At 42.5% G+C, this 19,958-nt stretch overlaps 2 protein-coding genes across 3 annotated transcripts in view; both read left to right on the forward strand.

Annotated features, from left to right (window-relative positions):
- Nucleotides 1-4,744: 4,744 nt before the first annotated feature.
- Nucleotides 4,745-7,527, forward strand: LOC132764034 (toll-like receptor 2). Its single transcript, XM_060757847.2, has one exon. The coding sequence runs from the start codon at nt 4,767-4,769 to the stop codon at nt 7,284-7,286; it is 2,520 nt and encodes an 839-aa protein (XP_060613830.2). The 5' UTR covers nt 4,745-4,766; the 3' UTR covers nt 7,287-7,527.
- A 9,189-nt stretch (nt 7,528-16,716) lies between these two features.
- ITGA10 (integrin subunit alpha 10) overlaps nt 16,717-19,958 on the forward strand; it is a 64,602-nt gene continuing 61,360 nt past the window's right edge. The window contains exon 1 of one of the 2 annotated variants that reach the window (XM_067472564.1): nt 16,717-17,005. In XM_067472564.1, coding sequence (XP_067328665.1) covers nt 16,963-17,005 — 43 coding nt within the window. In that variant the 5' untranslated portion in view covers nt 16,717-16,962. Of the gene's footprint in view, nt 17,006-18,877; nt 18,917-19,958 lie in introns of those variants that run through there. The other variant, XM_067472565.1, reaches the window with a different exon arrangement.

Genomic DNA, 19,958 nt, shown 5'->3' on the forward strand with positions numbered 1-19,958 from the left:
CACACACACACACACTAACAAGAGGTGTAAATGACTTCAACTACAATTCCCATGGTTCCATATATACTAATAGTAATAATAATAATAATAATAGTAATAATAATAATAATAATAATGATAATGAGAATCATGGGAGTTGTAGTTAGTCTTTTGCACCTCTTGTTAGTGTGTGTGTATTATATACACACACACACTCTAACAAGAGGTATAGACTGATACATGTACATACACACACACACACACACTATTTGGAAAACTTTCTCCAACTCCAGCCAAGGGAACGCCCCCTTCCCTGGGAAGCAGCCAATGAGGAGCGGGAGCGTTTCTTTGGCCCCGCCCCGTGGCCACGCCCCCTGCCGGGTTTGCAAGGCGTCGACGGGGAGCCCGAGGTGGGGGTCTCTCTTTGGGGGGAGCCACCCCTAGGAAGGCCCCACCAGCACCTCTTCCCTAGGTGGGTAGTCCAGCATTTGCATATTATGCATACTGAGATATCCTAGCTAGACCTTGGGCCATTGGCATAATTATGCATAATTATACTGTCTGGGGGAGTTTGGAACATTTGCATATGCACAATGAAATGATCTTGGATGTCTTGGAATAATTGCATATACCTAATGGGATACCTTGGGTGTCTTGGACAATTTGCATATGCAAATTGAGGGTTTTATTTATTGGGTAGGTTGGAATGTTTGCATATGATATTTTTCTGGATCTCTTGGACAATTTGCATATGCAAATTGATGGGTTCTTTTGGGGAGGTTTGGGATATTTGCATATGAAATTATCCTGGATCTCTTGGACAATTTGCATATGCAAATTGAGTATTTTGGGGGGGGGGGTAGTTTTGAATATTTGCATATGCACAGTGAAATTATTTATCCTTGATTTCTTGGACAATTTGCATATACATAATGAGATGATCTTGGAACAATTGCATATGCCTAATGAGGTATCTTGGGTGTCTTGGACAATTTGCATATGCAAATTGAGGGATTCTTTTGGGGTAGTTTGGGATTTTTGCATATGAAATTATTCTGGATCTCTTGGACAATTTGGATATACATAATGAGATAAACTTGGATGTTTTGGAATAATTGCATATGCATAATGAGATACCTTGGGTGTCTTGGACAATTTGCATATGCAAATTGAGGGGTTTATTTATTGGGTAGGTTGGAGAATTTGCATATGCACTGTGAAATTATCCTGGATCACTTGGACAATTTGCATATGCATAATGAGATAATCTTGGATGTTGTGGAATAATTACATAAGCATAATGGGTGTCTTGGATAATTTGCATATGCATATTGAGTGGGGTTTTTTGGTATATTTGCATATGCACAGTGAAATTATTTGTCCTGGATCTCTTGACAATTTGCATATACATAATGAGATAATCTTGGCTGTTTTGGAATAATTGCATATGCATAATGAGATACCTCGTGTATCTTGGACAATTTGCATATGCAAATTAAGGGGGATTTTTTGGGTAGTTTGGGATGTTTGCATATGCACAGTGAAATTATCCTGGATATCCTGGACAATTTGTATATGCATAATGAGATATGTTGGGTATCTTTGACAATTTGCATATGCAAAATGAGAGTTTTTGAGGTAGTTTGGAATATTTGCATAAGCACAGTAAAATTATCCCGGATCTCTTGGACAATTTGCATATGCATTATGAGATAATCTTTGATATTTTGGAATAATTGCATATGCATAATGAGATTCCTCGTGTATCTTGGACAAATTGCATATTCAAATAAAGGGTTTTTTGGGTAGTTTGGGATGTTTGCATATGCACAGTGAAATTATCCTGGATCTCTTGGACAATTTGCATATGCATAATGAGATATCTTGGGTAGATTAGACTGAGACTGATAGATAGATGAATAGATAGATTGAACTGATAGAACAGATAGATTAAAGAGATTGATAGATTAGATTGATAGATGAACAGATAGATAGATAGATAGATTAATAGATAGATTAGATAGATAGATGAATTGATTTAGATAGATTACACTGCTAGATGAATAAATAGGTTGATTAGACTGATAGATAGATTAAATGGATATATAGGATAGAACAGATAGATTAAAGAGATAGATTAGATTGATAGATTAGACTGATAGATGAAGAGATAGATCAGATAGATAGATGAATTGATTTAAATAGACAGATTACACTACTAGATGAATAAATAGGTAGATTAGACTGATAGATTAATAGATAGATTAAACTGATAGAACAGATAGATTAAGGAGATAGATTAGATTGATTGATTAGAGTGATAGATGAATAGATAGATACATAAATAGATAGATATGAATTGATTTAGAAAGTTTACACTGCTAGATGAATAAATAGGTAGATTAGACTGACAGATGAATAGATTGATTAAATAGATAGATTAGATTGATAGAAAAGATAGATTAAATAGATAGATTAGATAGATTAGACACATGGATGGATGGATGAATAGATAGATAGATAGATAGATAGATAGATAGATAGATGAATACATAGATTAGACTGATTGGTTTATTAGATAGATGAATACATTGGATAGATTAGATCGATTGATTAGATAGATAAGATAGATGAATAGATAGATTAGATCAATCGATTGATTAGATACATTCATAGATAGATGAATAGATTAGATACCTAGATAGATTAGACAGATAGATGGATAGATAGATTAGATTGATTGGTTAATAGATAGATGAATATATTAGATAGATAGATTAGATAAATTGATTAGATCAATAGATTAGATTAGATAGCTAGCTTATACTGATAGATGCATAGATAGAGCGATTGTACTGATGAATTGATTGATTACAGGTGGATGGATACATAGATTATACTGAAATGAAAAGAGAGAGAGAGATTATATTAGATAGATTAGATTGATTGATTAGATCGAAAGATAGATAGATAGATAGATTAGATTAGATAGCTATCTTATACTGATAGATGCATAGATAGATAGAGCGATTGTACTGATGAATTGATTGATTACTGATGGATGGATACATAGATTATACTGAAATGAAAAGAGAGAGATTATACTGATAGATGAATAGAGAATTGAGAGATTACATTGATAGCTACATAGATAGATTGATAGATGAATCGATTATATTGACACATAAATAGATGAATAAATAGATTAGATAGATAGATAGATAGATAGATAGATAGATAGATAGATAGATAGATAGATAGGCAGACCAACTGACCATTGACCAGAACTCAAAAACCACTGGATGAATAGACACCAAATTTGGACACAATACACCTCTTAGGCCAATGAGTGACCACCACTCATAAAAACACCGAAAAATACAGCAGAAGGGACTTAAAAGGCCAAAAACCAAAAAATACAACGCACACGTAAAACCACACACATATATATACACACACACAAAACACGTACACAGAAAGGAGGGAGGGAGGAGGGAGAGAAAGAGGGAGAGAAAGAGGAAAGGAGAGAAGGAAGGAAGGAGAGAAAAAGGGAAAGAAGGAGGGAAGGAGAGAAAGAAGGAAAGAAAGGAAGGAAGGGTGGAGAAGGATGGGAGGAGAGAAGGAGGGAGAAAAAGGGAAGGAGAGAAGGAAAGAAAGAAAGGGAGGGAGGGAAGGAGAGAGGGAGGGAAGGAGATAAAGAAGGAAAGAAAGAAGGGTAGAGAAAGGAAGGAAGGAGAGAACGAGGGAGAGAAAGAGGGGGAGAAAGAAGGAGGGAAGGAGAAAAGGAAAGAAAGAGGTAGAGAAGGAAGGAGAGAAGGAGGGAGAGAAAGAGGGAGGAAAGGAAAGAAGGGTAGAGAAGGAAGGAAGGAGAGAAGGAAGGGGAGAAAGAGGGGGAGAAAGAAGGAGGGAAGGAGAGAAGGAAAGAAAGAGGTAGAGAAGGAGGGAAAGAAAGAGGGAGGAAAGGAAAGAGAGAAAGGTAGAGAAGGAAGGAAGGAGAGAAGGAGGGAGAGAAAGAGGGGGAGAAAGAAGCAGGGAAGGAGAGAAGGAAAGAAAGAGGTAGAGAAGGAAGGAGAGAAGGAAGGAGGAAAGGAAAGAAAGAAAGGTAGGGAAGGAAGGAAGGAGAGAAGGAGGGAGAGAAAGAGGGGGAGAAAGAAGGAGGGAAGGAGAGAAGGAAAGAAAAAAGTAGAGAAGGAGGGAGGAAAGGAAAGAAAGAAAGGTAGAGAAGGAAGGAAGGAGAGAGAGAGAATGAAATAAGTGAAAGAGGGAAGAAAGGAGAGAAGGAACGAAAGAAAGAGGGAAGGAAGGAAAGAGACAAGGAAGGATGGAACCAAAGAGCAAAGGAAGCGAGAAAAGAAACAGAGAAGGAAGGAAGAAAGAAGAAGGGAAAGAAAAAGAGGAAGGAAAAAGGGAGGAAAGGAGAGAAAGTAGGAAAGAAAGGTAGAGAAGGAAGAAAGGAGAGAAGGAAGGAGAGAAAGAGGGAAAGAAGGAGGGAAGGAGAGAAAGAAAGAAGGGTAGAGAAGGAAGGAAGGAGAGAAGGAGGGAAAGAAGGGTAGAGAAGGAAGGAACGAGAGAAGGAGAGAAAGAAAGAAGGGTAGAGAAGGAAGGAATGAGAGAAGGAGAGAAAGAAAGAAGGGTAGAGAAGGAAGGAACGAGAGAAGGAGGGAAAGAAGGAGGAAAGGAGAGAGCGAAAGAAGGGTAGAGAAGGGAGGATGATGATGATGTGAGGATGATGATGATGATGGTTTTCTTGCAGGGCGGGCCCTACCTCAGGCAAGAAGGGCGATGCCATGTGTGGGGCCCGGGTCCCCCTCTTGCTCCTTCTCCTGCTCGTGCCCCGATTGTCCCGCGCACCCGTTCCTTCTGACTGCCCGGTCTCTTCTCCAGGGTGGGCTTCCTGTCGGGGCCGGAACCTACTCCGGGTTCCTCCAGACCTCCCGGAAACTCTGGAAGCCTTGGACTTGTCCTACAACAAGATCCGGCGCATCTCCGCCGGGGATTTCGCAGCCCTGACTCGCCTCAAAAGCCTCGATTTGCGCTACAACGACCTCTCGTACATCGACGACACCGCCTTCGCGTCCAACTTGTTGTTGGAGCAGTTGGACCTCTTCAACAACTCGTTGCTGACGATCCCGTCGAATGCGTTGAAGGACCTCAAGAGCCTGAAGGTGTTGTCCATGTCCAACAACTTGTATCCCCGCTCGGCCTTGGACGGCGTCTTCAGCGGCTTGGCCAACCTGGAGGAGCTTTCCATGGGGGGTCCGGCCATCTCGACGGTCGGCGGCGAGGATTTCCGAGCATTGGCGGACATCCCGTTGAAGAAGTTTGCGCTGAAGACCGCCTCGAGCTTGACGGAGTACCAACCGGGAGCCTTCGCTACGCTGACGACGGAGTCCTTGTGGTGCGACATCGCATTGGACAGCAACCCCAACGCCTTGCCCCGAATGCTGAGAGATTTGTGGGGGAAGCCCTTGCGCTACTTGCGCTTTCGCAACCTCTTCGAGTTCACCTATTACACCCAGCTGGCAGACATCTTTTCTAACTTGCCGCATGTCGGCGCACGCGAGCTGGTCTTCTTCCGAGGAAAATTCAACGAGAACTTGCTCCGTTTGGTCCTACTCAACGTCCAGAAATCCACAATCCGGGACCTCTCCTTCATCGCCATTGATTTCGCTCGGTCGCCACAATGGGCGAAGCCGGACGTGGGCATCACTAACTTGACCTTAAGAAGCTTAGTGCTGAAGGACATCAGCAACCCGGACATTTTGCGCTTCGATTGGACCTTCACGTGGTTCGCCGGCGTGAGCTATGTGTCCATACTCAACGTCAACTTCAACTTCGTCCCGTGCGACGCCTGGAAGGAGATGCGCAACGTCGTCGTGCTCAACATCTCCAACAACCGGCTGCTCGACGAATACATCTACAACGAGGGATGCTCCTACGAGGTTGTCGTACCCAAATTGGAAGAGTTCAACGTGAGCTACAACCGATTGATCCGCCTCCGAACGGTGTCCAGATTGACCGCCGCTTGGCCGCGTTTATCCGTCTTGGATTTGAGGCACAACCAAATCGGCAACGACAACGGTGGTGGCTCGCCGTGCCGTTGGAGCCCCGCGCTCGTTTGGCTGAGTCTGGCCTACAACGCGGTGACAACGATGGAAATATTCCGGTGTTTACCCGTCACGTTGCGCTTCCTCGACCTCTCCCACTCGCAACTCGAGCGGCTCGAAATGAGTTATTTCGAAGCCGCCGTCGACCTCCGAGAACTTCTTTTGAGCGGCAACAAGCTCAAGTTCATCCCGACGGCGTGGAAAGGTCCGAGTTTGGAAGTCCTGGCGGTGGACGGCAACTCCTTCGGGGCCATCGGGCGAGGCTCGTTCGCCAACATGCCTCGGTTGGCGCGACTCCAAGCCGGCAACAATCCCTATCATTGTGAATGTGAATTGCACAGTTTCCTCCGGGAGGCTCTATCGAAGGGGAAGCTGACCATAACGGACTGGCCGGAGGGCTGGACGTGTTACCACCCCGAACACCTCCTGGACACGCCGGTGGCGGATTACGCCCCATGGGCCACCGAGTGTGACGTCACGCTTGTGGTGGCCATCGCCGTCTCGCTCACGGCCGCCGTGGTGGGGGCCGCCACATTACTATGTTGGCGCTTCGACGTCCCGTGGTACCTGCGGGCCACGTTCCGCATCGTCCGGTCCAAGTACCGCTCCGGCCACCCATCCAGTCAACCTTCGCGCAACTTCACTTACCACGCCTTCATCTCCTACAGCTGCTCGGACGCCGACTGGGTGAGGAAGGAGTTGCTGATGAGGCTGGAGGCCACCCGGCCACCTTACCGGATCTGTGTCCACGAGCGGGACTTCACTCCTGGCCGCTGGGTCATCGACAACATCGTCGACAGCATCGAGCGCAGCCGCAAGGTGGTCTTCGTGCTGTCCCGCAGCTTCGTGGACAGCGACTGGTGCAACTACGAGCTCTACTTTGCTCACCAGCGGGCCGTGGGGCTGGGTTTTGAGGACGTGGTACTGGTGGTCAAGGAGGCCGTCGACCCCCGCGCCCTGCCCCGCAAGTTCTGCAAGCTGCGCAAGCTACTCAGCGCCAAGACCTATCTGGAGTGGCCGGCTGAACCTGGGCGACAGGTCTTCTTCTGGGCACAGCTGGCCGCCGTCCTGGGGAAGGCCGAGAAAAACGTCCACGAGCCAGAGGGAAAGGCCACGATTGGAGACACAGGGGTCAGCCAGCACCTCGAGATGCCGCCTGTGGACGAAGGGAGCGCCACGGTGGACGCTCCAGCCACTTAAGCCAGGCTGCTCATTGGGGCTTTCTAATGTTGAGCACTGCATTCTGGGAAATGTAGTTGAGGGCAGGGCCTTTTGCATGCTCTGCCACAGGGTCACAGATTTATACTATTACTTATTCTAGTCCTCTTTGCAGATTCAATTATTTTATGTATTATTATTAAACTGCTCATTGGGGCTTTCCGATGCTGAGCATTGCATTCTGGGAAATGTAGTTGAGGGCAGGGCCTTTTGCATTCTCTGCCATAGGTGGAACAGATTTATACCATTACTTACTTTAGTCCTCTTTGCAGATTCACTTATTTTATGTATTATTATTACACTGCTCATTGGGGCTTTCCGATGCTGAGCATTGCATTCTGGGAAATGTAGTTGAGGTAAGGTCCTTTTGCATGGTCTGCCACAGGGTCACAAATTTATACTATTACTTACTTTACTCCTCTTTGCAGATTCAATTGTTTTATGTATTATCATTACACTGCTCATTGGGGCTTTCCGATGCTGAGCACTGCATTCTGGGAAATGTAGTTGAGGGCAGGGCCTTTTGCATTCTCTGCCACAGGAGGCACAGATTTATACTATTACTTACTTTACTCCTCTTTGCAGATTCAATTGTTTTATGTATTATCATTACACTGCTCATTGGGGCTTTCCGATGCTGAGCACTGCATTCTGGGAAATGTAGTTGAGGGCAGGGCCTTTTGCATTCTCTGCCACAGGAGGCACAGATTTATACTATTACTTACTTTACTCCTCTTTGCAGATTCAATTGTTTTATGTATTATCATTACACTGCTCATTGGGGCTTTCCGATGCTGAGCACTGCATTCTGGGAAATGTAGTTGAGGGCAGGGCCTATGCATTCTCTGCCACAGGAGGCACAGATTTATACTATTACTTATTTTACTCCTCTTTGCAGATTCAATTGTTTTATGTATTATTATTACACTGCTCATTGGGGCTTTCCGATGCTGAACATTGCATTTTTGGAAATGTAGTTGAGGGCAGGGCCTTTTGCATTCTCTGCCACAGGGTCACAGATTTATACTATTTACTCCTCTTTGCAGATTCAATAATTTTATGTATTATTATTACACTGCTCATTGGGGCTTTCCAATGCTAAGTACTGCATTCTGGGAAATGTAGTTGAGGGCAGGGCCTTTTGCATTCTCTGCCACAGGGTCACAGATTTATACAATTACTTACTTTAGTCCTCTTTGCAGATTCAATAATTTTAGGTATTATTATTAGACATACGGCTGGTACTGCTCATTGGGGCTTTCCGATGATGAGCACTGCATTCTGGGAAATGTAGTTGAGGGCAGGGCCTTTTGCATTCTTTGCCACAGGGTCACAGATTTATACTATTACTTATTCTAGTCCTCTTTGCATATTCAATTATTTTATGTATTATTATTAGACTGACGCCTGGTGCTACTCATTGGGGCTTTCTGATGATGAGCAATGCATTCTGGGAAATGTAGTTGAGGGCAGGGCCTTTTGCATTCTTTGCCATAGGTGGCACAGATTTATACTATTACTTACATTAGTCCTCTTTGCAGATTCATTTATTTTATGTATTATTATTACACTGCTCATTGGGGCTTTCCAATGCTAAGCACTGCATTCTGGGAAATGTAGTTGAGGGCAGGGCCTTTTGCATGCTTTGCCACAGGGTCACAAATTTATACTATTACTTACTTTAGTTCTCTTTGCAGATTCAATCATTTTATTTATTATTAGACTGACGCCTGGTGTTGCTCATTGGGGCTTTCCGATGCTGAGCATTGCATTCTGGGAAATGTAGTTGAGGGCAGGTCCTTTTGCATGGTCTGCCACAGGGTCACAAATTTATACTATTACTTACTTTGGTCCTCTTTGCAGATTCAATCATTTTACGTATTATTAGACTAACGGCTAGTGCTGCTCGTTGGGGCTTTCCGATGCTGAGCACTGCATTCTGGGAAATGTAGTTGAGGGCAGGGCCTTTTGCATTCTCTGCCACAGGAGGCACAGATTTATACTATTACTTACTTTAGTCCTCTTTGCAGATTCAATAATTTTATGTATTATTATTACACTGCTCATTGTGACTTTCCAATGCTAAGTACTGCATTCTGGGAAATGTAGTTGAGGGCAGGGCCTTTTGCATTCTCTGTCACAGGGTCACAGATTTATACTATTACTTACTTACTTTAGTCCTCTTTGAGATTCAATCGTTTTATGTATTATTATTAGACTGACGGCTGGTGCTTCTCATTGGGGCTTTCTGACGATGAGCAGTGCATTATGGGAAATGTAGTTGAGGTCAGGTCCTTTTGCATGCTCTGCCACAGGGTCACAGATTTATACTATTACTTACTTTAGTCCTCTTTGCAGGTTCAATAATTTTATGTATTATTATTACTAGACTGACGGTTGGTGCTGCTCATTGGGGCTTTCCAATGCTAAGCACTGCATTCTAGGAAATGTAGTTGAGGGTAGGGCTTTTTGTATTCTCTGCCACAGGAGGCACAGATTTATACTATTACTTACTTTAGTCCTCTTTGCAGATTCAATAATTTTATGTATTATTATTACACTGCTCATTGGGGCTTTCCAATGCTAAGTACTGCATTCTGGGAAATGTAGTTGAGGGCAGGGCCTTTTGTATTCTCTGCCACAGGAGGCACAGATTTATACTATTACTTACTTTAGTCCTCTTTGCAGATTCAATAATTTTATGTATTATTATTAAACTGCTCATTGGGGCTTTCCGATGCTGAACATTGCATTTTTGGAAATGTAGTTGAGGGCAGGGCCTTTTGCATTCTCTGCCACAGGGTCACAGATTTATACTATTTACTCCTCTTTGCAGATTCAATAATTTTATGTATTATTATTACACTGCTCATTGGGGCTTTCCAATGCTAAGTACTGCATTCTGGGAAATGTAGTTGAGGGCAGGGCCTTTTGCATTCTCTGCCACAGGGTCACAGATTTATACAATTACTTACTTTAGTCCTCTTTGCAGATTCAATAATTTTAGGTATTATTATTAGACATACGGCTGGTACTGCTCATTGGGGCTTTCCGATGATGAGCACTGCATTCTGGGAAATGTAGTTGAGGGCAGGGCCTTTTGCATTCTTTGCCACAGGGTCACAGATTTATACTATTACTTATTCTAGTCCTCTTTGCATATTCAATTATTTTATGTATTATTATTAGACTGACGCCTGGTGCTACTCATTGGGGCTTTCTGATGATGAGCAATGCATTCTGGGAAATGTAGTTGAGGGCAGGGCCTTTTGCATTCTTTGCCATAGGTGGCACAGATTTATACTATTACTTACATTAGTCCTCTTTGCAGATTCATTTATTTTATGTATTATTATTACACTGCTCATTGGGGCTTTCCAATGCTAAGCACTGCATTCTGGGAAATGTAGTTGAGGGCAGGGCCTTTTGCATGCTTTGCCACAGGGTCACAAATTTATACTATTACTTACTTTAGTTCTCTTTGCAGATTCAATCATTTTATTTATTATTAGACTGACGCCTGGTGTTGCTCATTGGGGCTTTCCGATGCTGAGCATTGCATTCTGGGAAATGTAGTTGAGGGCAGGTCCTTTTGCATGGTCTGCCACAGGGTCACAAATTTATACTATTACTTACTTTGGTCCTCTTTGCAGATTCAATCATTTTACGTATTATTATTAGGCTGACGGCTGGTGTTGCTCATTGGGGCTTTCCGATGCTGAGCATTGCATTCTGGGAAATGTAGTTGAGGGCAGGTCCTTTTGCATGGTCTGCCACAGGTTCACAAATTTATACTATTACTTACTTTGGTCCTCTTTGCAGATTCAATCATTTTACGTATTATTATTAGGCTGATGGCTGGTGCTGCTCGGTGGGTTCTTTCCAATGCTGAGCACTGCATTCTGGGAAATGTAGTTGAGGGCAGGGCCTTTTGCATTCTCTGCCATAGGCGGCACAGATTTATACTATTACGTACTTTAGTTCTCTTTGCAGATTCAATCATTTTATGTATATTATTAGACTGACGGCTGGTGCTTCTCATTGGGGCTTTCCGATGATGAGCAATGCATTCTGGGAAATGTAGTTGAGGGCAGGGTCACAAATTTATACTATTACTTACTTTGGTCCTCTTTGCAGATCAATCATTTTATGTATTATTATTAGACTGACGGCTGGTGCTACTCATTGGGGCTTTCCGATGATGGGCATTGCATTCTGGGAAATGTAGTTAAGGGCAGGGCCTTTACATTCTCTGCCACAGGGTCACAGATTTATACTATTACTTACTTACTTTAGTCCTCTTTGAGATTCAGTCGTTTTATGTATTATTATTAGACTGACGGCTGGTGCTTCTCATTGGGGCTTTCCGATGATGAGAAATGCATTCTGGGAAATGTAGTTGAGGGCAGGGCCTTTGCATTCTCTGCCCCGGGGGGGGGGGGCTGTCTTCCCAAACTATGTTTCCCAGATTGCTGTGTTCTCAGTCTCCCGACCATTTACTTTTCTAGTCGCCCTCATTATGGACTCATAACATTGAAGCCAAAGGTCCAGTACCGGCACACGGCCACAAGGGGGCGCTCTTGCACAACAGGAATAATAATTATTCCTCTTCTTTTTCCTCTTCTTCCTCTTCATCATCTTTTTCTTCTCTTTCTCTTTTCTTTCTCGACTTCCTCTTCTTTGTTTTTTCCTCTTCTTCCTCTTCCTTCTCTTCCTCCTTTTCTTACTCTTCTTTGTTTTCTTCTTCTTGTCTTCTTCCTTCTCTTCCTCTTCCTTCTCTTCTTCTTCCTTCTCCTCTTCTTTCTCTTCTTTTTTCTTCCTCCTCTTCTTCATTCTCCTCCTCCTCTTCTCTCTCTTCTTCTTCCTTTTCCTCTTCTTCGTCCTCTTGTTTCTCTTTTTGTTTTTCTTCTTCTTTTTCTTCTTCCTTTTCCTCTTCTTCATCATCTTCTTTTTTCTCTTTCTCTTCTTTCTCTTCTTTATTTTCTTCTTCTTTGTGTCTTCTCCCTTCTCTTCCTCTTCCTTTTCCTTCTCTTCCTCCTTCTCTTCCTCGTGTCTTCTTTCTACTCTTCCTCTTCCTTCTCTTTCCCCTCTTCTTTGTTTTCTTCTTTTTGTCGTCTTCTTTCTCTTCCTCCTCTTCTTTCCCCTTCCCCTTCTTTTCCATTTTTTTCTTTTAACCTCCTCTTCTTTCTTTGTTTCTTCTTCCTTTTTCTTATTTTTCTTCATTCTCTTCTTCCTATTCTTTATTTTCTTCCTTTTCATGTTGTTGTCTTCTTCCTACTCTTCTTCCTCTTCCTTTTCTTTCTCTTCCTCTTCTTCTTTCCTCTTCCTCTTTTTCATTTTCTTTTGACCTCCTCTTCTTTCCTCTCTTTTTTCTTTTTCTCTTCTTCATCTTCTACTTTTTTTTCTTTCTCTTCTTCTTCTGTTTCTTCTTTTTGTCTTCTTCTCTTCCTCCTCTTCTTTGTCTTCTTTTCTCTTTTTGCTCCTCCTCTTCTTCTTGCTCCTCTTCTTCCTCTTCTTGTTTATCTTCTTTCTTTTCTTTTTTCTCTTCCTCCTCCTCTTCATTGTTTTCTTTCTCTTCTTCATCCTCTTCTACTTTCTCTTCTTTCTCTTCTTTTCTTTTTCTTCTTCCTCCTCTTTTTTCTCTTCTTCCTCTGTTTCTTCTTGTTGTTGTCTTCTTCCTTCTCTTCCTCTTCTTCTTTGTCTTCTTCGTCCTACTTTCTCTTCTTTCTCCTCTTGGTCCTCTTCTTGTTTGTCTTCTCTCTTTTCCTTTTCCTTCTTCTCCTCTTCTTCTTTGTCTTTGTCTTCTTTCTTTTTTCCTCCCCCTCTTCTTCATTGTTTTCTTTCTCTTCTTCATCCTCTTTTACTTTCTCTTCTTTTCTTTTTCTTCCTCCTCCTCTTTTTTTCTTCTTCCTCTGTTTCTTCTTGTTATTGTCTTCTTCCTTCTCTTCCTCTTCTTCTTTGTCTTCTTTCCTCTTTTTGCTCCTCCTCCTCCTCCTAATTGTTTTCTTTCTCTTCTTCATCCTCTTCTACTTTCTCTTCTTTCTCTTCTTTTCTTTTTCTTCTTCTTCCTCTGTTTCTTCTTCTTGTTGTCTTCTTCCTTCTCTTCCTCTTCTTCTTTGTCTTCTTCATCCTACTTTCTCTTCTTTCTCCTCTTCTTGTTTGTCTTCTCTCTTTTCCTTTTCCTTCTTCTCCTCTTCCTCTTTGTCTTCTTTCTTTTCCTTTTTCTCCTTCTACTTCTCCTCCTTCTTCTTCCATTTCTGCCAATAGTGTTATCTCCACGTTGGACTCATATGGCTAACGAGCCCCAGCTCTATTTTTGCATCCTTTTTTTCTTTTCTTTCTTTTGCAAATCCAATTCCCTAATTGACGGTTCCGCTTACGGCCGCCTCGCGGAAGCCTATCATTTGCCATTTTTGTGGCCGCCGAGGGACGAAAGCCAGAAAGTGTTTTGATCCAAACGCACGCTAAGGTCGCCTTTGGATTCCTCCCCGTGGCTTCGGACGATTGCAGACGAGCCGGAAACACGATGCTGCAGCAGAGAAGGCGAAGACGATTGCAAGCCCGGATTCATATAAAGAGGATTTCCAAGTCGAGAAGTAAACATCATAGTCATAATCCCATTGCATTCGGCATTGCTCCAAATTTAAAGTAAATAAGAGCCCTATTTTCTCTATTATTATTACTACTACTACTATTACTACTTTGTATGTTTAAGACTCCAGCCTGTATCTTAGAACTCTGCACATGCTCAGAGGCCGTCGAATACGGAATTATTGCCACTTTGAAGTCCATACTTTCTCAATAATAATAATAATAATAATATATTATTATTATTATTATTATTAATTTGTATGTTTAAGATCCTATTGTGTGACTTAGAACTCTGTGCATGCTCAGAGGCCGTCGAATACGGAATTATTGCCACTTTGAAGTCCATACTTTCTCAATAATAATAATAATAATAATATATTATTATTATTATTATTATTAATTTGTATGTTTAAGATCCTATTGTGTGACTTAGAACTCTGTGCATGCTCAGAGGCCGTCGAATACGGAATTATTGCCACTTTGAAGTCCATACTTTCTCAATAATAATAATAATAATAATAATAATAATAATATATTATTATTATTATTATTATTACTTTGTATGTTTAAGACCCTATCGTGTGACTTAGAACTCTGCGCATGCTCAGAGGCCGTCAAATACGGAATTATTGCCACTTTAAAGTCCATACTTTGTCAATAATAATAATAATAATATATTATTATTATTATTATTATTATTTTGTATGTTTAAGATCCTATTGTGTGACTTAGAACTCTGCGCATGCTCACAGGCCGTCAAATACGGAATTATTGCCACTTTGAAGTCCATACTTTCTCAATAATAGTAATAATAATAATAATAATATATTATTATTATTATTATTATTATTATTATTACTTTGTATGTTTAAGATCCTATTGTGTGACTTAGCTCTCTGCGCATGCTCACAGGCCGTCGAATACGGAATTATTGCCACTTTGAAGTCCATACTTTCTCAATAATAATAATAATAATAATATATTATTATTATTATTATTATTATTATTATTACTATTTTGTCTGTTTAAGATCCTATTGTGTGACTTAGCTCTCTGCGCATGCTCAGAGGCCGTCGAATACGGAATTATTGCCACTTTGAAGTCCATACTTTCTCAATAATAATAATAATAATAATAATAATATATTACTATTATTATTATTATTAATGATAATAATATTAATAATAATATATTATTATTAATAATAATATTAAATTGTATGTTTAAGACTCCAGCCTGTAACTTAGAACTCTGCACATGCTCACAAGCCATCGAATACAGAATTATTGCCACTTTGAAGTCCATACTTTCTCAATAATAATAATAATGTATTATTATTATTATTATTATTATTTCAAATTAATAATATATTATTATTAATATTAATATTAATTTGTATGTTTAAGAACCTAGTCTGTGACTTAGAACTCTGCACATGCTCACAGGCCGTTGAATACAGAATTATTGCCTTCCTTTTTTAAAATGTATATACAATATGCATATATTGGCATACGTGTGTATATATAGGCGTTTCTTTTTTGAAATGTATATATAAAGTATGTATATATAAAGTATGTATTTATGTTTATATCGACATTTCTTTTTTGAAATATATATACAGTATGTATACATATTTATATATCAGCATTTCTTTTTGAAATGTATATATGGTACGTATACGTATGTATATATCGGTATTTCTTTCTGAAATGTATATATACAGTATGTGTATGGTATGTATATATCGGCGTTTCTTTTGGAAATGTATATACAGTACGTATAAGTATGTATATATCGACATTTCTTTTTTGAAATGTATATATACAGTATGTATACGTATGTATATATTGGCATTTCTTTTGGAAATGTTTGTATATATTGGCGTTTCTTTTTTGAAATGTATATATACAGTATGTATACGTATGTATATATCAGCATTTCTTTTTGAAATGTATGTACGGTACGTATACGTATGTATATATTAGCATTCCTTTTGGAAATGTATGTATATATTGGCATTCTTTTTTGAAATGTATATACAGCATGTATACGTATGTATATATCGACACTTCTTTTTGAAATGTATATACAGTACGTATACGTATATATAATCGACATTTCTTTTTTGAAATGTATATACAGTACGTATATGTATGTATATATCGACATTTCTTTTTGGAATGTATATATGGTATGTATACATATGTATATATCAGCATTTCTTTTTGGAATGTATATATACGGTATGTATACGTATGTATATATCAGCATTTCTTTTTGAAATGTATGTACGGTACGTATACGTGTGTATATATCGACATTTCTTTTTGGAATGTATATATACGGTATGTATACATATGTATTTATCAGCATTTCTATTTTTAAATGCATCTACGGTATGTATACGTATGTATATATCAGCATTTCTTTTTGAAATTTATATACGGTATGTATACGTATGTATATATGGACATTTCTTTTTGGAATGTATATATACAGTACATATACGTATCTATAGGCATCTCTTTTTTGAAATGCATGTACGGTACGTATACGTATGTATATAGCGGCGTTTCTTTTTTGAAATGTATATACAGCACGTATACATATGTATATATCAGCATTTCTTTTTGAAGTGTATATATACAGTATGTGTACGGTATGTATATATCAGCGTTTCTTTTGGAAATGTTTATACTGTATATATACGTATGTATATATCGGCATTCCTTTTTGAGATGTCTATATGGTATGTGTGTGTGTATATATATATATGTGTGCCTAAATTCCTGCTCTGTTTTTCCTCCCTGGCCGGTGGGTGGATTCATCCCAGGCAGAAGGGAGAGGCGGGAAGGCGAGGGCCGGGTTCCTCCGAGTATTTTTAGCAGCCAATGGGCAAAAAAAGGGGAGGAAAGAAGGGGAAGCGGGCCAGGAAAAGGTCCCGCCGGCCGGCCGCCGGACAGACAGAGGATACGGGCTGGCCGAGGAGAAAGGAAGAAAGGAGGAAGGAAGGAAGGAGGAGAAGTCCAGCCACGTCCATCTGCCTGCCCGTCCATCCGTCTGGAGCATGGGTCGTCCCCCCTTGGCCCTACACCTTCTGATGCTCACAGGTATACGGCTCGATTTCATGTCTGTATACGAAGGATATGTGCGTATGTCGAGGGAGAGATCAATAGGCAGGGAGGGAAGGAAGGAGGACGAGTCCGGCCACGTCCATCCGCCCGTCCGTCTGTCCATCCATCCCCCCCAAAGGAGACATGGGTCGGCCCCCCTTGGCCCTACACCTTCTGATGCTCACAGGTATACGGCTCGATTTCATGTCTGTATACGAAGGATATGTGCGTATGTCGAGGGAGAGATCAATAGGCAGGGAGGGAAGGAAGGAAGGAGGACGAGTCCGGCCACGTCCATCCACCCGTCCGTCTGTCCATCCATCCCCCCCAAAGGAGGCATGGGTCGTCCCCCCTTGGCCCTACACCTTCTGATGCTCACAGGTATACGGCTCGATTTCATGTCTGTATACGAAGGATATGTGCGTATGTCGAGGGAGAGATCAATAGGCAGGGAGGGAAGGAAGGAAGGAGGACGAGTCCGGCCACGTCCATCCACCCGTCCGTCTGTCCATCCATCCCCCCCAAAGGAGGCATGGGTCGTCCCCCCTTGGCCCTACACCTTCTGATGCTCACAGGTATACGGCTCGATTTCATGTCTGTATACGAAGGATATGTGCGTATGTCGAGGGAGAGATCAATAGGCAGGGAGGGAAGGAAGGAAGGAGGACGAGTCCGGCCACGTCCATCCACCCGTCCGTCTGTCCATCCATCCCCCCCAAAGGAGGCATGGGTCGTCCCCCCTTGGCCCTACACCTTCTGATGCTCACAGGTATACGGCTCGATTTCATGTCTGTATACGAAGGATATGTGCGTATGTCGAGGGAGAGATCAATAGGCAGGGAGGGAAGGAAGGAAGGAGGACGAGTCCGGCCACGTCCATCCACCCGTCCGTCTGTCCATCCATCCCCCCCAAAGGAGGCATGGGTCGTCCCCCCTTGGCCCTACACCTTCTGATGCTCACAGGTATACGGCTCGATTTCATGTCTGTATACGAAGGATATGTGCGTATGTCGAGGGAGAGATCAATAGGCAGGGAGGGAAGGAAGGAAGGAGGACGAGTCCGGCCACGTCCATCCACCCGTCCGTCTGTCCATCCATCCCCCCCAAAGGAGGCATGGGTCGGCCCTCCTTGGCCCTACACCTTCTGATGCTCACAGGTATACGGCTCGATTTCATGTCTGTATACGAAGGATATGTGCGTATGTCGAGGGAGAGATCAATAGGCAGGGAGGGAAGGAAGGAAGGAGGACGAGTCCGGCCACGTCCATCCACCCGTCCGTCTGTCCATCCATCCCCCCCAAAGGAGGCATGGGTCGTCCCCCCTTGGCCCTACACCTTCTGATGCTCACGGGTATACGGCTCGATTTCATGTCTGTATACGAAGGATATGTGCGTATGTCGAGGGAGAGATCAATAGGCAGGGAGGGAAGGAAGGAAGGAGGACAAGTTCGGCCACGTCCATCTGTCCATCCAACCCCTCCAAAGGAGGCATGGGTCGGCCCCCCCTTGGCCCTACACCTTGATGCTCACAGGTATGCGGCTCGATTTCATGTCTGTATACGAAGGATATGTGCGTATGGCGAGGGAGAGATCAATAGGCAGGGAGGGAAGGAAGGAAGGAGGACAAGTTCGGCCACGTCCATCCGTCCATCCAACCCCTCCAAAGGAGGCATGGGTCGGCCCCCCTTGGCCCTACACCTTCTGATGGTCACAGGTATACGGCTCGATTTCATGTCTGTATACGAAGGATATGTGCGTATGGCGAGGGAGAGATCAATAGGCAGGGAGAGAAGGAAGGAAGGAGGACGAGTCCGGCCACGTCCATCCGCCCGTCCGTCTATCCATCCATCCCCCCCAAAGGAGGCATGGGTCGTCCCCCCTTGGCCCTACACCTTCTGATGCTCACAGGTATATGGCTCCATTTCATGTCTGTATACGAAGGATATGTGCGTATGTCAAGGGAGAGATCAATAGGCAGGGAGGGAGATTATACTGATTGACAAATAGATTGATTCTATTGATAGATGAATAGGTAGACAGGTAGGTAGGAACGAGTTCGAAGCCAGCCCGGGTTGGAGTGAGCTCCCGACTCCCGACCATTAATAGTCTAGCTTACGGTTGACCTATGCAGCCTGAAAGACAGTAGGAAATTTAACTAACTTACGGCGGCATGCAAAAGAATGAGGAGGTACTCCATCACTCAGAGTCACAAATTTTCGAACTGCTTAGGTCAACAGTGAGCTGGGCTTGACAGTCGGGAGCTCATTCCGACCCGGGCTTTGAACCTTTGGCTAATTTAACTAACTTACGACGGCATAAAACCTTCCAGCGGCATGCAGAAGAATGAGGAAGTACTCCATCACTCAAAGTCACAAATTTTCGAATGGCTTAGGTCAACAGTGAGCTGGGCCTGACACTCGGGAGCTCACTCTGACCCGGGCTTTGAACCTTTGGCTAAATTAACTAACTTACGACGACATAAAACCTTCCAGCTGCATGCAGAAGAATGAGGAAGTGCTCCATCAGAGTACTTGAGTCACAAATTTTCGAACTGCTTAGGTTAACAGTGAGCTGGGCTTGACAGTCGGGAGCTCACTCCGACCCAGGCTTTGAACCTTTGGCTAATTTAACTAACTTACGACGACATAAAACCTTCCAGCGGCGTGCAGAAGAATGAGGAAATACTTCATCACTCAAAGTCACAAATTTTCAAACTGCTTAGGTCAACAGTGAGCTGGGATTGACAGTCGGGAGCTCACTCCAACCCGGGCTTTGAACCTTTGGCTAATTTAACTAACTTACGATGACATAAAACCTGCCAGCGGCGTGCAAAAGAATGAGGAAATACTTCATCACTCAAAGTCACAAATTTTCAGACTGCTTAGGTCAACAGTGAGCTGGGATTGACAGTCGGGAGCTCACTCCGACCCGGGCTTTGAACCTTTGGGTT

This window comes from Anolis sagrei, chromosome 12 (genome assembly GCF_037176765.1).
Source record: "Anolis sagrei isolate rAnoSag1 chromosome 12, rAnoSag1.mat, whole genome shotgun sequence".
Lineage (NCBI taxonomy): Eukaryota > Metazoa > Chordata > Lepidosauria > Squamata > Dactyloidae > Anolis > Anolis sagrei.